This window comes from Echeneis naucrates, chromosome 3 (assembly GCF_900963305.1).
Source record: "Echeneis naucrates chromosome 3, fEcheNa1.1, whole genome shotgun sequence".
In the NCBI taxonomy this organism is placed as follows: domain Eukaryota; kingdom Metazoa; phylum Chordata; class Actinopteri; order Carangiformes; family Echeneidae; genus Echeneis; species Echeneis naucrates.
In genome coordinates, this window is record NC_042513.1 from 1,255,643 (window position 1) to 1,269,233 (window position 13,591).

Below are 13,591 nucleotides of genomic sequence, written 5' to 3' on the forward strand. Positions count from 1 at the left end.
ACTTCTGCTCCACTTACCCTCTTCACCTCAATCACTGGGTGACCTGCCAGGCTAACAATACACAGGATCCCACGTGGTACAGAGGGCCAACATGTGGCCCCCTAGGTCAGTTGGTGTATGATGGAAGAGCACTGCCCTATGACATTGTCAGTATTTCTGGGTTGGAGACCTGCGACCCTGGCCTGTTGGATCAGATAACCCCTCTGAGGAACAAGTTCACCTCTGTAGGCCCTAACATCCCAATTTAACATCCAAGACATCCAGAGTTAATCTCCCGATGAGGCGATAGGTATCTAAATGAGAAAAAATTATGAAAGAATGGGATATGTTGCTGCAAATTTGTGTGACTAAAAGATATTTAAGAGGTAGTCTAACCTGTAAAAGTCTAATTATATTGTGCAGCACAGACAAAAATAATTATTTCACATAACTCTCAAATATGGTATTACTTTTTTAAATTATTTATACGTTTTAAAAGGCACAAAAAAAAAACACCCAGAGGTTGGAAGCACCTTCCCCGCAGACTTGGCCACTGGTTACTGGTTACTGTCACTTTAACAACTTGACCCGGAACAGAAAGACTTTCACCTACCTCTAATCCTTTTTCTTTTCCGTTCAAGACTGGCCAGTGGTGGGAGCGTGGATTTCACCATCTAGGCTCATAAAAACACCCAATATGAGCGTCCCGGCATTTATCGACATTACGGAAGAGGACCAGGTAATTCTTCCTTTCATGAACCATTTTAATCAAGTTCCGCCCGCGTACGAACCGATAAATGCAAAATATCCAACCGGCTAACTTAGCATGCTAGCCAACTAAGATGCTAACCGCCTATAGCCGCTGACAGGTACATGCTGATTGTTAGCTATATGCTATTTGCAACATATGTGGGAGCGGCGTGACTTATAAAACAGTTAGGGTTAGTTTATAGTCTGTGAAAATCGGTTGTAAGATGTTCCTAGTTACTAATTTCATCTCAGTATATCTTACGGCTGACGCTGCTACAAATATCCGTAAAGTTATATCGTCAGATTAGCTAAAATACCAAATGCACAGCTAGACGTGTAGTAGACAAAGACGTGAAAACAACATAACGCCAAGTTAACACCCTGCTTACAACATCATTGAGGCTAAAACATTTATCAAATAGACAGAAATAAGAGTTTATGTTCCGCTTTAGCTGATTCCAGCAAATATACTCATTCGGTTATTATAAATAAAAGCCACACAATGCCAAACGAATAGTTGGCTGTTAAATGTCCGACACGGTATATATGTAGGTTGGTACTTTTTGTGCTGCTAGATTTGTTTGTTTATGTTATTTTTCTGCTCTCAGGCTTCAGAGCTGAGGGCCTATATCAAGTCCAAAGGAGCTGATATCTCGGAGGAGAACTCTGAAGGCGGGCTTCATGTAGATCTGGCCCAGATCATTGAGGCATGTGATGTCTGTCTGAAGGACGATGATAAAGGTAGAGGTGGTGATGATGAAATAGACGCTCAACTTGGCTTCTTGCCCACAACTAGTTTTTGTTGAGTTGCTTGTTGAAGGTGGAATATTTTTCATAAGGAGACATTTTAATTTTGGTGTTTTTATTAAAATTCAGAATGATTCAGAAGTAACTGTTGTTTACTATTCCAGTGGTCCATTGTGCATGGCACCAGGACAATGGCGTTGGAATGTTACTGGATAACAGCAATTTATGGCCCATTCTCTTTGTCTCACTGCAGATGTAGAGAGTGTAATGAACAGTATTGTGTCACTGCTGTTGATCCTGGAGACAGAGAAGCAGGAAGCTCTTATTGAAAGTCTCTGTGAGAAACTGGTGAAATTTCGTGAAGGAGAGAGACCCTCCCTCCGGATGCAGCTGTGAGTCCTTTTACTTTTTCATATCAAACCTTTCAAACATCACATCTATTTACTGTTGTATCTGTTATATTGTGGGGGGGGCATACCTTACACACGGAAATGAAATGGGTTTCTGTTTTGATATGCAGTGTCAAGAATGGCAGTGACAACATTATTTACATCCCAGCAGGAACTTACAAAAATACAGCAATGCATTGATCATCCTCTCATATAGAAACTGAAAGACAGATAATAATAATGAATAAATCAAATCTCAGAACATGTAACCATCTCTTTATAACTTTATGGTGTTACAGCCTCAGCAACCTGTTCCATGGGATGGATGAAAATACTCCAGTGAGGTATACAGTCTTCTGTAGCCTCATCAAGGTGGCAGCAACTTGTAATGCCATCTCTTTCATCCCAACTGACCTTGATCAGGTATGCCTATTCACTGTAGTCAGCTTTGAATTTCAGTGTGTGAGTTTTGCTGCAGTGAAATTGCAGCTGGTTTTTGATTTGTGCCCCTGATCAGGTGCGTAAGTGGATTATTGACTGGAACCTCAACACAGAGAAGAAGCATACACTGTTGAGGCTGGTGTATGAAGCATTGGTTGACTGCAAAAAAAGGTAAGTCAAGATATGGTGAAATGTGTAAAATGCATAGCGGCATATGCAAAGTGCATTAGCGGCATATGTATTAAATTCTGCATTCATATTTTTATCTGTTTCTCATTTACATTCTTTCTGTGTGCAACTCTAGAGCTCTGAGAGCTTTGATTGCTTAAAAAAGGTCCAAGTAATGTTATCAAATTTTGAGTGGAAATAGTTTTATGCAACATTCTGTTACTATTGAGGCATTTATTAAAAGTAGCATAACCGTACTGACGTACCTCTTACAATAGTAATTTTTTTTAATCATACTGCATTTACTCCTTTCATAGTGAGGCTGCAGCAAAAGTGATGGTTGAGCTGCTGGGCAGTTACACAGAAGACAATGCTTCACAAGCACGGGTTGATGCCCACAGGTGAACTTTCAGAACATTAATATTTGTCATTCATAATCAATATGTGGTGTATTGCTCACACTTACATCCACCCCTGTGGATTTTACCTAGATGTATCGTCCGTGCTCTTAAAGACCCCAACACTTTCCTGTTTGACCACCTGCTCACCCTAAAACCTGTCCGTTTCCTGGAAGGAGAACTCATTCATGACGTAAGTACTGAAGGACTCAGTGCTTCAGTGTGAAGTATGTCCAAAAGGCTACTGACATTCTTTTAATGTCAGGTTTATGCTAGGAGTATTAGCCATACTAACTGGATCCCCTTGTCAACAACCCTGTCAATCTTGTTTTTATTGACTGTACACTGCTGTCATGTGATTAAAATAACACACTGATGTTAAAGTCTTTGGAGTTTTAGGTACACCTTGGACATGTATTGCAAGTGACAGCTCAGGCAAGCATAGCCTAGTATCAAGTTGATGAGCAATTAAAGGGTTTGAATGGTGAGCAGCAGGAATGTTTATGAATTACTAGCTGAACAGGTGGAGACAATGAAAAAATATTTTTGATCTGGGTGTGAACAGTTTCATAGAGGTTTGATAGGCGACTACTTAATGATTCTAAAGTTAATAATGGCTTTGTGAAATATATGTCAAAGTTGGGGCAGGGGGCAATATAATGTGCATTCCATGGAGTGAGTATACAATCTAATAATGGCACTTTACCTTCTCTCCCTCTCTCTTTTCAGCTGTTAACCATTTTTGTGAGTGCAAAATTGGTGGCATATGTCAAATTTTACCAGAATAACAAAGACTTCATTGATTCTCTTGGTAAGTTGCCAAAACTTGATATATTCATCAGAATATATCAGGTTTTATGTGTATTCCAGAAACAGTTTAATGCAATATTCTTCATAAGAATTGTTTTGTGATATGATGCTGTTGCTTGATTAGTATTAGTACAATTTTCTTTGTACAGCATAGTCTTTCAAGGGTTTCCCATTTTGTCCGCTAATAGAATAGTATAACAATATTAAATTCTAAAGATCCAAGAGAGAAAATAATCTTTGAAATTTTAATATGAGAAGTTATGTCCATGTCAAAGTCTATAATGCATGAAAAAATGCATGAAGATGGTCTGAACCACCTTTTCCAATCAGTCAATAATGTGTGTGTGTATGTATATGTATGTATATATTTTATTTTTGTTATTAGTGATGCACTGAAATGAAAATTCTTGGCTGATGCCGAAAACCAAAAATGAGGAAACCAAGGCCAAAAACCGAAACACTGAAATAAATGATTGTCAATTATTAGAACCATAGCAATTATGGCTACAATGTGTACTAACCTCATTAAAATCAAGGGATTGCAATAAATCAATTACAAATGTATGACATTATTTATTTAGCACTGACATTACAACAATGCACAATATAAATTAAAATTCAAAATAAAATGTTTAACTTAACCCCACTCATAATAATGTACAGGCTTATAACTGGCCTGTGAAACTAATAGCGGTAATATCTGATGCTAGAAACTCATGGACATGAGTTGCAACGACATTAAACAGCTCAGGTAAGCGTCTGAGAAATGTTGTCTGCTTGGCATAGCATAATGGGGCTCAGTGTGATCTATCAGCCTATGAAATCCAACTTCTTCTACGACAGAGAATGGCTGATCATCTAAGGCAATGAATTCCATAATTTTTTTGTGCCTTGCCTTGGCAGAATCACTGGAAAACTTTTTTTGCCTTTTCAAAAGCGTCCGCCATAGACAGAGTCTGCGTGCTCGGTGTCAGTTTCCTTTTCTGTGCCGCATTCTTCTCATTCAGAATGGTGATCGGGATGTTTGGATTTCAGGTGATAAATTAAATCCGGCATGGAAAAACTCTTTGCAGATGCACCCCCTCTTGAAAGTTCAGCATTGCCTGTTTTGTAAATCGCTATCTGTGGGTCTTTCTCCAAGATAGTGAAATAAGACCACACCACAGACATGTTGGCTCTTATCCCGTGTGCTGGCTGCACTGTTTGCTCGTGCCGTATCAAGTTTTGGTGATTTAGGTCTTTTGGCCAAAAATTTTCAGTGCATCCCTATTATTTATTTAAGGCTGTTTACTGCGGTACTGCGGTCTGTTGACAAAGTGCAGGAATGTGTGTGTCAGCAGAATCTCTCTCTCTCTAACCACTTAAGGTTTAGGTGTAATTAAAAGCATGTGTAGGATGGATTCTCAAAACAGACATTGTGGATTGATGTTTTTGTTAATGAGTAGATTCCCTGACTGCTTGCACCTAAATGCAGAACCAATTATCACAGGGAAACTCCCAGAGTCAGGGGTAATAGACTGTGACTGCTTTGTGCTTAATGATCCCTGCATGATGTTCTCCAGGTCTCTCTCATGAGCAAAACATGGCAAAGATGCGTCTGCTGACATTTATGGGCATGGCAGTGGAATTCAAGGAGATTTCCTTTGATACCATGCAACAAGAGCTGCAGATCGGAGCCGATGACGTTGAGGCTTTCGTCATTGATGGTAAAACACTTTACCTCAAATAACTCTTTGCCGTCTTCCCTTATTAAACATGCCATCAGTTTCTTACAATAGCAAAGACAGGGGAAAGTGACAGTACAGTGGCATGACTTTTCTGTCCATTCCTTTACCATCATCAATCAAAAAATGAACTACCTCCTTTGTTGGGGTGGGGGGGGGGGGTTGCTGCTGCCATGTTGATGATGGTACATGAATGATTGTATTAGTTGCAGTGAAAAGTGGCATAAAGGCAAGGAAAGCACTGGTCTTGTGCCTGGGATTAGGTTTGTCTCGCATTTCATTGTCCATGTATGTTTCAATTAAACTTTTGGCATGATTTGTCTTATTTTCCCTTCTGTCTGCTTTTTCTTTTTTAGCTGTTCGGACCAAGATGGTGTACTGCAAAATTGACCAGACACAGCGAAAAGTTGTTGTCAGGTAAGTAGCTCAATTAAACATGTTCACTGTGTTTTGACTAAGTAAAGAACTATAAATGGGACAAATACCGTAATTAGAGTGCACCTGAATATAAGCCGCACCCGCTAAATTTAAAGAGAAAAACAGTTTTGTACATATATATAGGCCACACTTGTTTATAAGTCACAGGTGTTGGAAATATGAGAGGAAATGGCATATGGCAGGAATTATGTTATACAGAAAGATTTCGCCTTTTTGCCAGATCGATCGATTTTTAACTTCATAAATTGGCTGCATTGTGGTTGAAGCCGCAGGGTTCAAAGCGGGTGAAAAATCAGCGTTTTACAATCCGGAAATTACGGTAATCTGAATCTTGTTTTAGCAATCTCAAGTTGTCATCAAAGATCCCATGAGTATATATTGTCATTGTCTAGAGAAACATGTTTCTTGTGTGGGAGCGAACAAAATTGTCATTGCACAAGGAATATTTTCCATAGCTTTTAATTATTTAATTGATGTGATTGTTTCTCCATACAACTGTGAAGTGGTATTAGTTTTTAATACCGAATGTTGGGTAACTTCAATTCAATTTTTTAGAAAAAGCTATTATTTCTCCAGGCATCTAGGACATAACCTTGGTCTGTATTTATTGTCAGTTTAACATTCTTTCTTTCCTGTTTCCACTCCCATCAGTCACAGCACACACCGCACTTTTGGCAAGCAGCAGTGGCAGCAGCTGCATGACAGCCTTAGCTCCTGGAAGGCCAATCTAGCAACTGTCAAGACCAGTCTGCAAGCTCTATCACCTTCTGCTTAATTCCACTTTAACCTAGACTGCCCAGCCCTCTCACCTTCCTAACTGAAATTATCAGTTTTTATATCCATTCAATAAAAAGAACTGTGGAGATCTTGTGTGTTGTTTTGTTTTTTTTTTTTAAGGTTAAATTGGTTAGATAGATTTTTTTTTTTATGAGAAATGTGCAAAAGAACTTTAATAGATAATACATGTACTGTATTGCACAGGGAAATACTGCCACCATATCTTTTTACAATTCCATATTGTGACTTTAATGTGGACTCGTTCTCAAACAGCTCCTAATATCTGCTTTTAGTTGAGGACAGCATGTTAATTGAGCTGTGACAACCTGCAAAAAGAGGGCCACTTGTCATGGAACACATGAAGGGTGACAATGGCAACATGAACTTAAGATGACCCTGAGGTCAGAGCTGTAGTCCTGAAACAACACATAAAGCTTGTGGTGTAACATGAATCACTGGCACTAAAAACTGTTACCTCTCCACCAGTTGACACACTGTTCAGTTAGAGTTGGTATGACTCAGAAAAGTGGAAAGACAAGGACTTAAAAATGGCAATTTTTTAAAGTCTGCCTTTCCTTCACCTGATAATGTAAAAGTACCATTTATTTCGCATTGAAAGCTGTTCTCAGGCATCGGTCCATAGCATTAAGAGGGACTCTGATATATGACCCATGCATTGGGTGTAAAAGGGGTCTGCTGGAATTCTCTCCCTCTGGGGCTGTGTTGAAATCAGCACAAACTGACAAAATGCAGACTACTGACATTGCACACTCTGAATCACCACCCAAATCAACAGTGCAGCCATTTTTTAGTAACCCATGAAATTACAGCTCAATCTGTTTGATTTATTTGGTGTTTTGCCACTTGTCATTCTATGCTTTATATCTTTATTATCTGAACACTACAACCCAACTACTAGCATTTTTACTGGGATTAAATTGCCAGTAGTGGTAAACATATATTGCCGTGTGTGTTCTTGCTATCATACCAGAGGTCTGCTAAGGCTCACCACTCACTTCTGTCCAGTGTCCTCAGGGAGCAGCATCTCAGGCCCTTATCAAAGGGTGTAAATCACAAAACACATTCTCAGGAGCGTAACCTCATCACAGCCACCCACAAAGTGGAGTGTAGAACAGATCGAAACTAATACGAGCAAGGTTTAACAAAATGCTTGTAAAGCCTTGTTTTTTTTATCTTTGTTTGAATCACAGAGTATATGCTCTCACCATAAGGAACTACTTTCCAGTTGCTTCTCTTATTCTCTGAACAGCTAGTTATCCACACTCTGTCTTTGCCTCAAATTTGTCTCACTGGGTTTAAGTAACTGTTTTACTGATAGCTCAACATGTAAGGTGTCCCAGATGTAAATATTGTGAGCTAGCGTTGGTTTATCTTGTGCAAATGCCACAACCCGTTCTTATCATAGTTCAGGGTTTGTTTTGTTTGTCTTCATTGCGTTGTTGGGTTAGGGAACGGAATTAGAAGCATTGACTGTACAAAATTTTATGCTGTGTAATATGTTACATTATATAATAATTTGGTGTTGACAAAGACATTGAAACTGGTTTTACATGCTATCATCATTCCTCTTGGCCATACTGACAATTACGGAATTTATTTTTAGTGCTGTTACAATGGAAGTGATGGTTGTTGCCAAGTCAGTCTCCTTAGCGTGGAAAATTACATTACAAAGTTTATCTGTTAAGTTAATATGAGGAATTGATTGAGAGAGATCAAGTTGATGTAATTAAATTTTGGTCTATTCAGTGTAAAATTCCTCCCACTGTCTGAAAAAACACAGTCACTAGACGAGACACTTCACAAACCCTTTATTGACTTTGGGTTTTGTATCTCCATCATTGGATGTGGATTAAGATGACCAGTATTAATAAGAGGAATGATATCTGCAAGTTCAAACCACTTCAGAGTTCATGTGGGTACCTGACTATTGTTTCAAGGCAGTCTGTGTTAGATCATGCAGTGTGAATTTTGTGCCAGTAAAAGATGATAAATTATTAATGTTTAATTTAGTCTTAGGTGGGAAATGGCAATATTATCTGACTACACCCTGGCTAAGGTCTGGGTAAGCTCTTCATCCCATTTCTTCATATCAATATTCCTCTGGGTAAATCTGACAGTATCCTGAGATGAAGCCAAGTACAAGAAAGACACTTTCACTGCCCTTCAATTAGTACCATCCAGAAGTCAGTGAGATAATGTTCAATTGCATCCGATCTCTATAAACACTGACCATGAGGCCCGGAGACTCTGAGACAGATCTGTCTATTTATATGGAGAGTGTGAAACATAAACACTTTTATGGAGGATGGTTAGCTAAGCTAAGAGTGAGAAGTTTTATCTTCACTTTGTGGCTCTGTGTGCTGCTGCTTGTGGACTTTTTAAAGTTGTGGCAGTCACAAGTCTTTGTGCTGGAAAAAGCCAAACTAAGTGCATTTAATCACAGAAGCCACACATCTGTCAAAATGACACACTTTTTCCACACAAGACTTGTACACATACTGAGAGATCATGTGAGTCAAGCTCTTGTACTTTTTAAAGAGTCTTTAAACAACAAAGATCCCTAAATATAGCATTTTACACACAATTAGAAATGTCAATTTAACATTTTAGACACCACTCACACACAAAACAAGACAGTCTGTCCCAGTTTAGGGTCATTCAACTAAGATCATCCTTTTTAAGTCAATTATTCAGCTCACAACTAAAGCTTATGTGACTAACCACGACAGTTCTGCTTTAAATTGTGTTACAGACACAATTAAGCTATCGGATTTAAAGGTTTTTTTTTTCCGTGTTTTTATTGCTTAGCACCATAAAACAGTACTCTATTAAGCTAGTACAAAAATATTAAGAGCAAATGAACAGTCATAATGATTTTATAATTTTTTTCTTTTTAGTCATACTTTTAATTCATATTTCCGTTTACATATTAGATGCTTTGCTCTCGTTCAAAGTGCAATTCCATTATAGCAACAACTCAAATAACTAACCCCAACCCTACTTATCATTTATTTATTCCTTATACTTTCACAACAGAACGGCAGTTTCTCCACTGAGCTACAAATGAAGAAATTTGAATTTAAAATGATTAAGTGTTGCTTAAATATGCAAAAGTAAAGAAAATGGCACTGGGAGGCGTGCAGTCGTATCTGATTCAGGGTCAGAGTATTCTGATGCTAGAAAAACTTTATTAAACACTCGGATGTGGAAGCTCTTCGGAGGACTCTGTCGCGGTTTAAGATGCCATCTAGCGGCCTTTTTTCACCACATACCCGATCAGATTATCCAGGTGAATGTGATCTATTGGTCGAGTCTGCGCAGGTGGAATAGGTTAAATGCCATAGGTGGAATAGGAGCTGAGGCGGCATCTGTTAGGAGTAAACAAAACCGTGTTTTTAGTTTATCGAAAGTCTGGGCAGACTCGGTTAAGACTTCGCATGTATTTTGATTGACTCTGAAAACAGTTTTTTTATTTTATTTTTTCTTAAGAAATTTGTTAACAAAAGTTTGTTAAATTGTCGCTTGAACGTTTCCTGATTCGTCTTATCAGCGTCAGTTCTGGGACACGTCCTCGCCGCCCGGACGGTTTCACTTCGTTGGTGTCCAACTCATCCCAACATTATGCGCTGCTTTTCATCATAGGTAAGGTGGCGCATAAATACCTGTTGCGTTAAATAAAAGTGTACATTTGGTAATTTTAACCGACTGCCCTCTGTTCTGTCAGGTCCTCCCTTCAGCATGTTGCTTCCTCTGTTCATCCTCCTTCAGCTGGTGTCGTACGGAGATCCGGCCTGCACCAGGAGCTCACCCCCTGATCAGGACCAAGAAGGTGGAGAATGTTGTGCTGAGAAACTGCCTATCGATCTATTGTAATCATTTGTCCCGTTAATCAGGTCGCCTGTTTGTAAACTCTCCTGGCAGTGTTTGTAGATGATGAGGATGCAAATAGGTTCCTGGGTCGTCATTTGTTGTTCAACCGGTTTGACTTCGAGATCTTCGTTCCTGGAAATCTGGAGCGGGAGTGTTATGAAGAAGTGTGCAATTATGAGGAGGCTAGAGAGGTCTTTGAAAACATTGCTGCTACAGTTAAGTGATGCTGGTCATTGTGGTGTCTCACTGAGGTCATTTCATAAGCAGAACGTCCAACTGATGTGTTTTCTCGTTTATCTTCCCTCCAGAACGCTTTTTGGAAGAAATACACTGCAGGTAAGGGAGAGAAAGATACCTGGATATGGTACATACATCATCATCAAACTGTTTTAAAACCATAGAACATTGTGTACCCATTGTTTATTTCTGCTTTGAAGCTGACTAAATATATTTATGAGTGACCAATAATGTAATATTCAGATGTTGTTTTTACTATATACAACTTGTTGATGTAAGACAAAGGTGGTTTCTGATGATCCACAGATAAGGACAAGCGGCCCACGCGGATAGACATCACATCTCTTTTGGTGGGACTGATCACTGCAGGAGTGACAATTGTTATCTTTGGCCTCTTGATTTGGTATTTTTGTCAAGGAAAATGTAAAGATAACTTCAGCCGTACAAGGTCAGTAGAGAGTCTTACCCTACTACAAATGGATTATCGTTATCCCTCCACATTTACTACTGTGCCTTTCAGTGTTTCACTATAAACATCAGTACTTGATCTAACTGGCATTTTTGTGCACTTTATGAAAATAAGATATGCACAATTTAAGACTTAAAGCATTTTAATGGACTGGCAACTGCAACAGTAATTTCACAGTATAATTTGATACTGTTCTTGTTTAGATAATTTTCTTGATTAAACATTTTGACCATAAAATGAAAACAGTAGAAAATGGGTGCCAAAGTTTTCTAAAGTCTAAAGTGACATAATCAGATTGAGTTTTTTTTCCTTACAAAGACCTAAATATATTCAGGCTTGAATGAGAAAGAGTTGCATAATTACCCAAGTCAACTTTAGAAAATAGTCAGTTTTCTTGTTTTGAATAGTAATCATCACTTATGAAAATAGTTACTCATTATTTTTCTGTCAATTGACCCATGAAGAAATAATTCCAATTGTTTGTTTGTGTGTGTCCTCCATTCACTTACAGTTCAATTCGAGTCCGACCAAGGAGAAGTAATGCTTCTCTAATAATGAGACGGTTAGAGGAGGTGTCCCTACACCCAGTGGTCCCACCTGTACCCCCACCAGTTATGGATGATACTGACCCCCCAGGACTGCCCTCCTATGAGCAAGCAATCGCCAGAAGCGGACAGCATGACGCGCCACCTCCGCCCTATCCTGGGTATTTGCATTTGTCTCTGCATCTGTGTCATGACTCACTTTTCTGGCTCCTCCTTGTGTATACACTCACAATCCACAGATAATCCACACATATATCCATAACATCTTGTCCTGTTTTTGGTTTTAGCTCACAGCGGGGAAGTATTCGCCGGTAGTGCCTTCAGCAACTGGATGTAGACGATGCACAAGGCCTTCTTTTCTAATCATACTTTTTTTTTTGTCCTTTTTGCTCAACCTGCTTGTGCCAAAATGTATTTTTATGGCAGCCTCCACTATTGTTTCTGCTGCGATTATGCTTTTGAATTGTAACTCCTAACCTACGTTTAATGAGCTTTACAAAACCTTTTATTAAGTTTGCTGCTTTGTATGAAAATGCAGACCCAGTAATGTGTTGAACACAACAGCTTTGACTTAGAATAATATTTATTCTTTTAATGCATGTCTTTTCTCAGTACAATATCTATATGAGGGTGAGTGAATGACTAGGATTATGTTTCATTACACAGTAAGTATTAATGGTAATCAAAAAGAGACAAGCTGTGTGTTGTCATACAGTTCTAGCCTCTTTCAGAAGGAAAAGCATACCAACAATACAGCTTTTAATAGCATGATTGTTAATTTTGCCATGGAGGATAATATGCACTGATCTACCAGCTTTTTCGGCAAAGATTCACTTTGTACTTTCCATTTTATCATGTTTTACTCACTTTTTATTTGCTGATTTTTATTTTTTATTTTTTTTTTGCTGCTTTATAAAGTCAAGTATGATGAATGGTATTATTGAGTCATCAAATGCTCTACTAAAATGTGAAGTCATTTTTATTTTCAATATCCATGTTATGATGAATTAAATGAAGTATAACTAGATGGTAGGGGGGGACATTTTACATTTAAACAGTGTTTTTACAGTCAAAAAATAATTATGGCAATTAATGTTATTTAAAAATTGGTAACAGCTATAAAAGATGTAGACGTGTGAAACAAGGCCATTACTTAATTGCTGATGGAACGACTTTCTAATTTTCATGAAACAATGCCAAAGTAGGTCCCTGTAAAGTACCCTTACCAATGGTTATAATCACATGACAATTTACTGAAGACTTGTTTGAGGCTAATCTGAAGCATAATTACCTGAAACAAAAACCTTGTACAGATATTTTAAATAAAATTGATATTTTAATTATTTCATGTCTCATTTCTCAACAGTCACATTTCAAAATTTCCTGTGAATTTTATCAGCAACATTAGATTGAACATCTACAAACTGCACTGCAGCTATTATTTCACTAAATTAACATGGTTTAGTGCAAAAACATCTTTTACTATATAATGCAAATCTGCACTAATGGATTTGTTTTTGGTCAGATTTGGAAAAAATCTGTTCTGTGCCCTATGTAAAACATGTCAAGTTGTTATAGAGTAAAGAAATTGGCTGCAGGCTCCACGTGATACTACATTACAATCCTTGGAATCTTTACAGCTTTCTGTGAAGTGAGTACTTTTGATGCACTTTGTGCCTATCAAGTTGCATTTCTGAACAAAACTATACATAACTTTGAAAATAAAATGCTTATTGTTACACCTACTTTTCTTGTTATTGAAATTATTAAAATGCAATGAGCACAAAATGTCTATAGATATTAGTATTCTTATTATATTGACACTTTA

The 13,591-nt window shown here is 38.1% G+C and overlaps 2 protein-coding genes across 3 annotated transcripts; both read left to right on the plus strand.

Moving 5' to 3' along the window:
* The first annotated feature begins 598 nt into the window (after positions 1-598).
* eif3m (eukaryotic translation initiation factor 3, subunit M) lies at positions 599-6,714 on the plus strand. 2 transcript variants are annotated; one of them, XM_029497930.1, is made up of 11 exons: positions 599-718; positions 1,338-1,470; positions 1,730-1,868; positions 2,165-2,288; positions 2,383-2,477; positions 2,792-2,875; positions 2,966-3,065; positions 3,602-3,683; positions 5,245-5,388; positions 5,763-5,823; positions 6,496-6,714. In XM_029497930.1, the coding sequence occupies exons 1-11, from the start codon at positions 677-679 to the stop codon at positions 6,617-6,619; spliced, it is 1,128 nt and encodes a 375-aa protein (XP_029353790.1). In that variant the 5' UTR covers positions 599-676; the 3' UTR covers positions 6,620-6,714. The 2 variants fall into 2 exon arrangements, with proteins under 2 accessions (XP_029353790.1, XP_029353791.1); XM_029497931.1 differs by lacking the exons at positions 1,338-1,470; positions 1,730-1,868; positions 2,165-2,288 and having other exon boundaries at positions 677-718.
* A 3,431-nt stretch (positions 6,715-10,145) lies between these two features.
* prrg4 (proline rich Gla (G-carboxyglutamic acid) 4 (transmembrane)) lies at positions 10,146-13,241 on the plus strand (the record flags this gene model as incomplete). Its single annotated transcript, XM_029498447.1, has 7 exons — positions 10,146-10,284; positions 10,367-10,471; positions 10,564-10,727; positions 10,821-10,848; positions 11,056-11,197; positions 11,730-11,924; positions 12,051-13,241. Coding segments are annotated over 7 exons (801 nt in total), but the record flags the coding sequence as incomplete, so codon positions are not given.
* Positions 13,242-13,591: the final 350 nt, after the last annotated feature.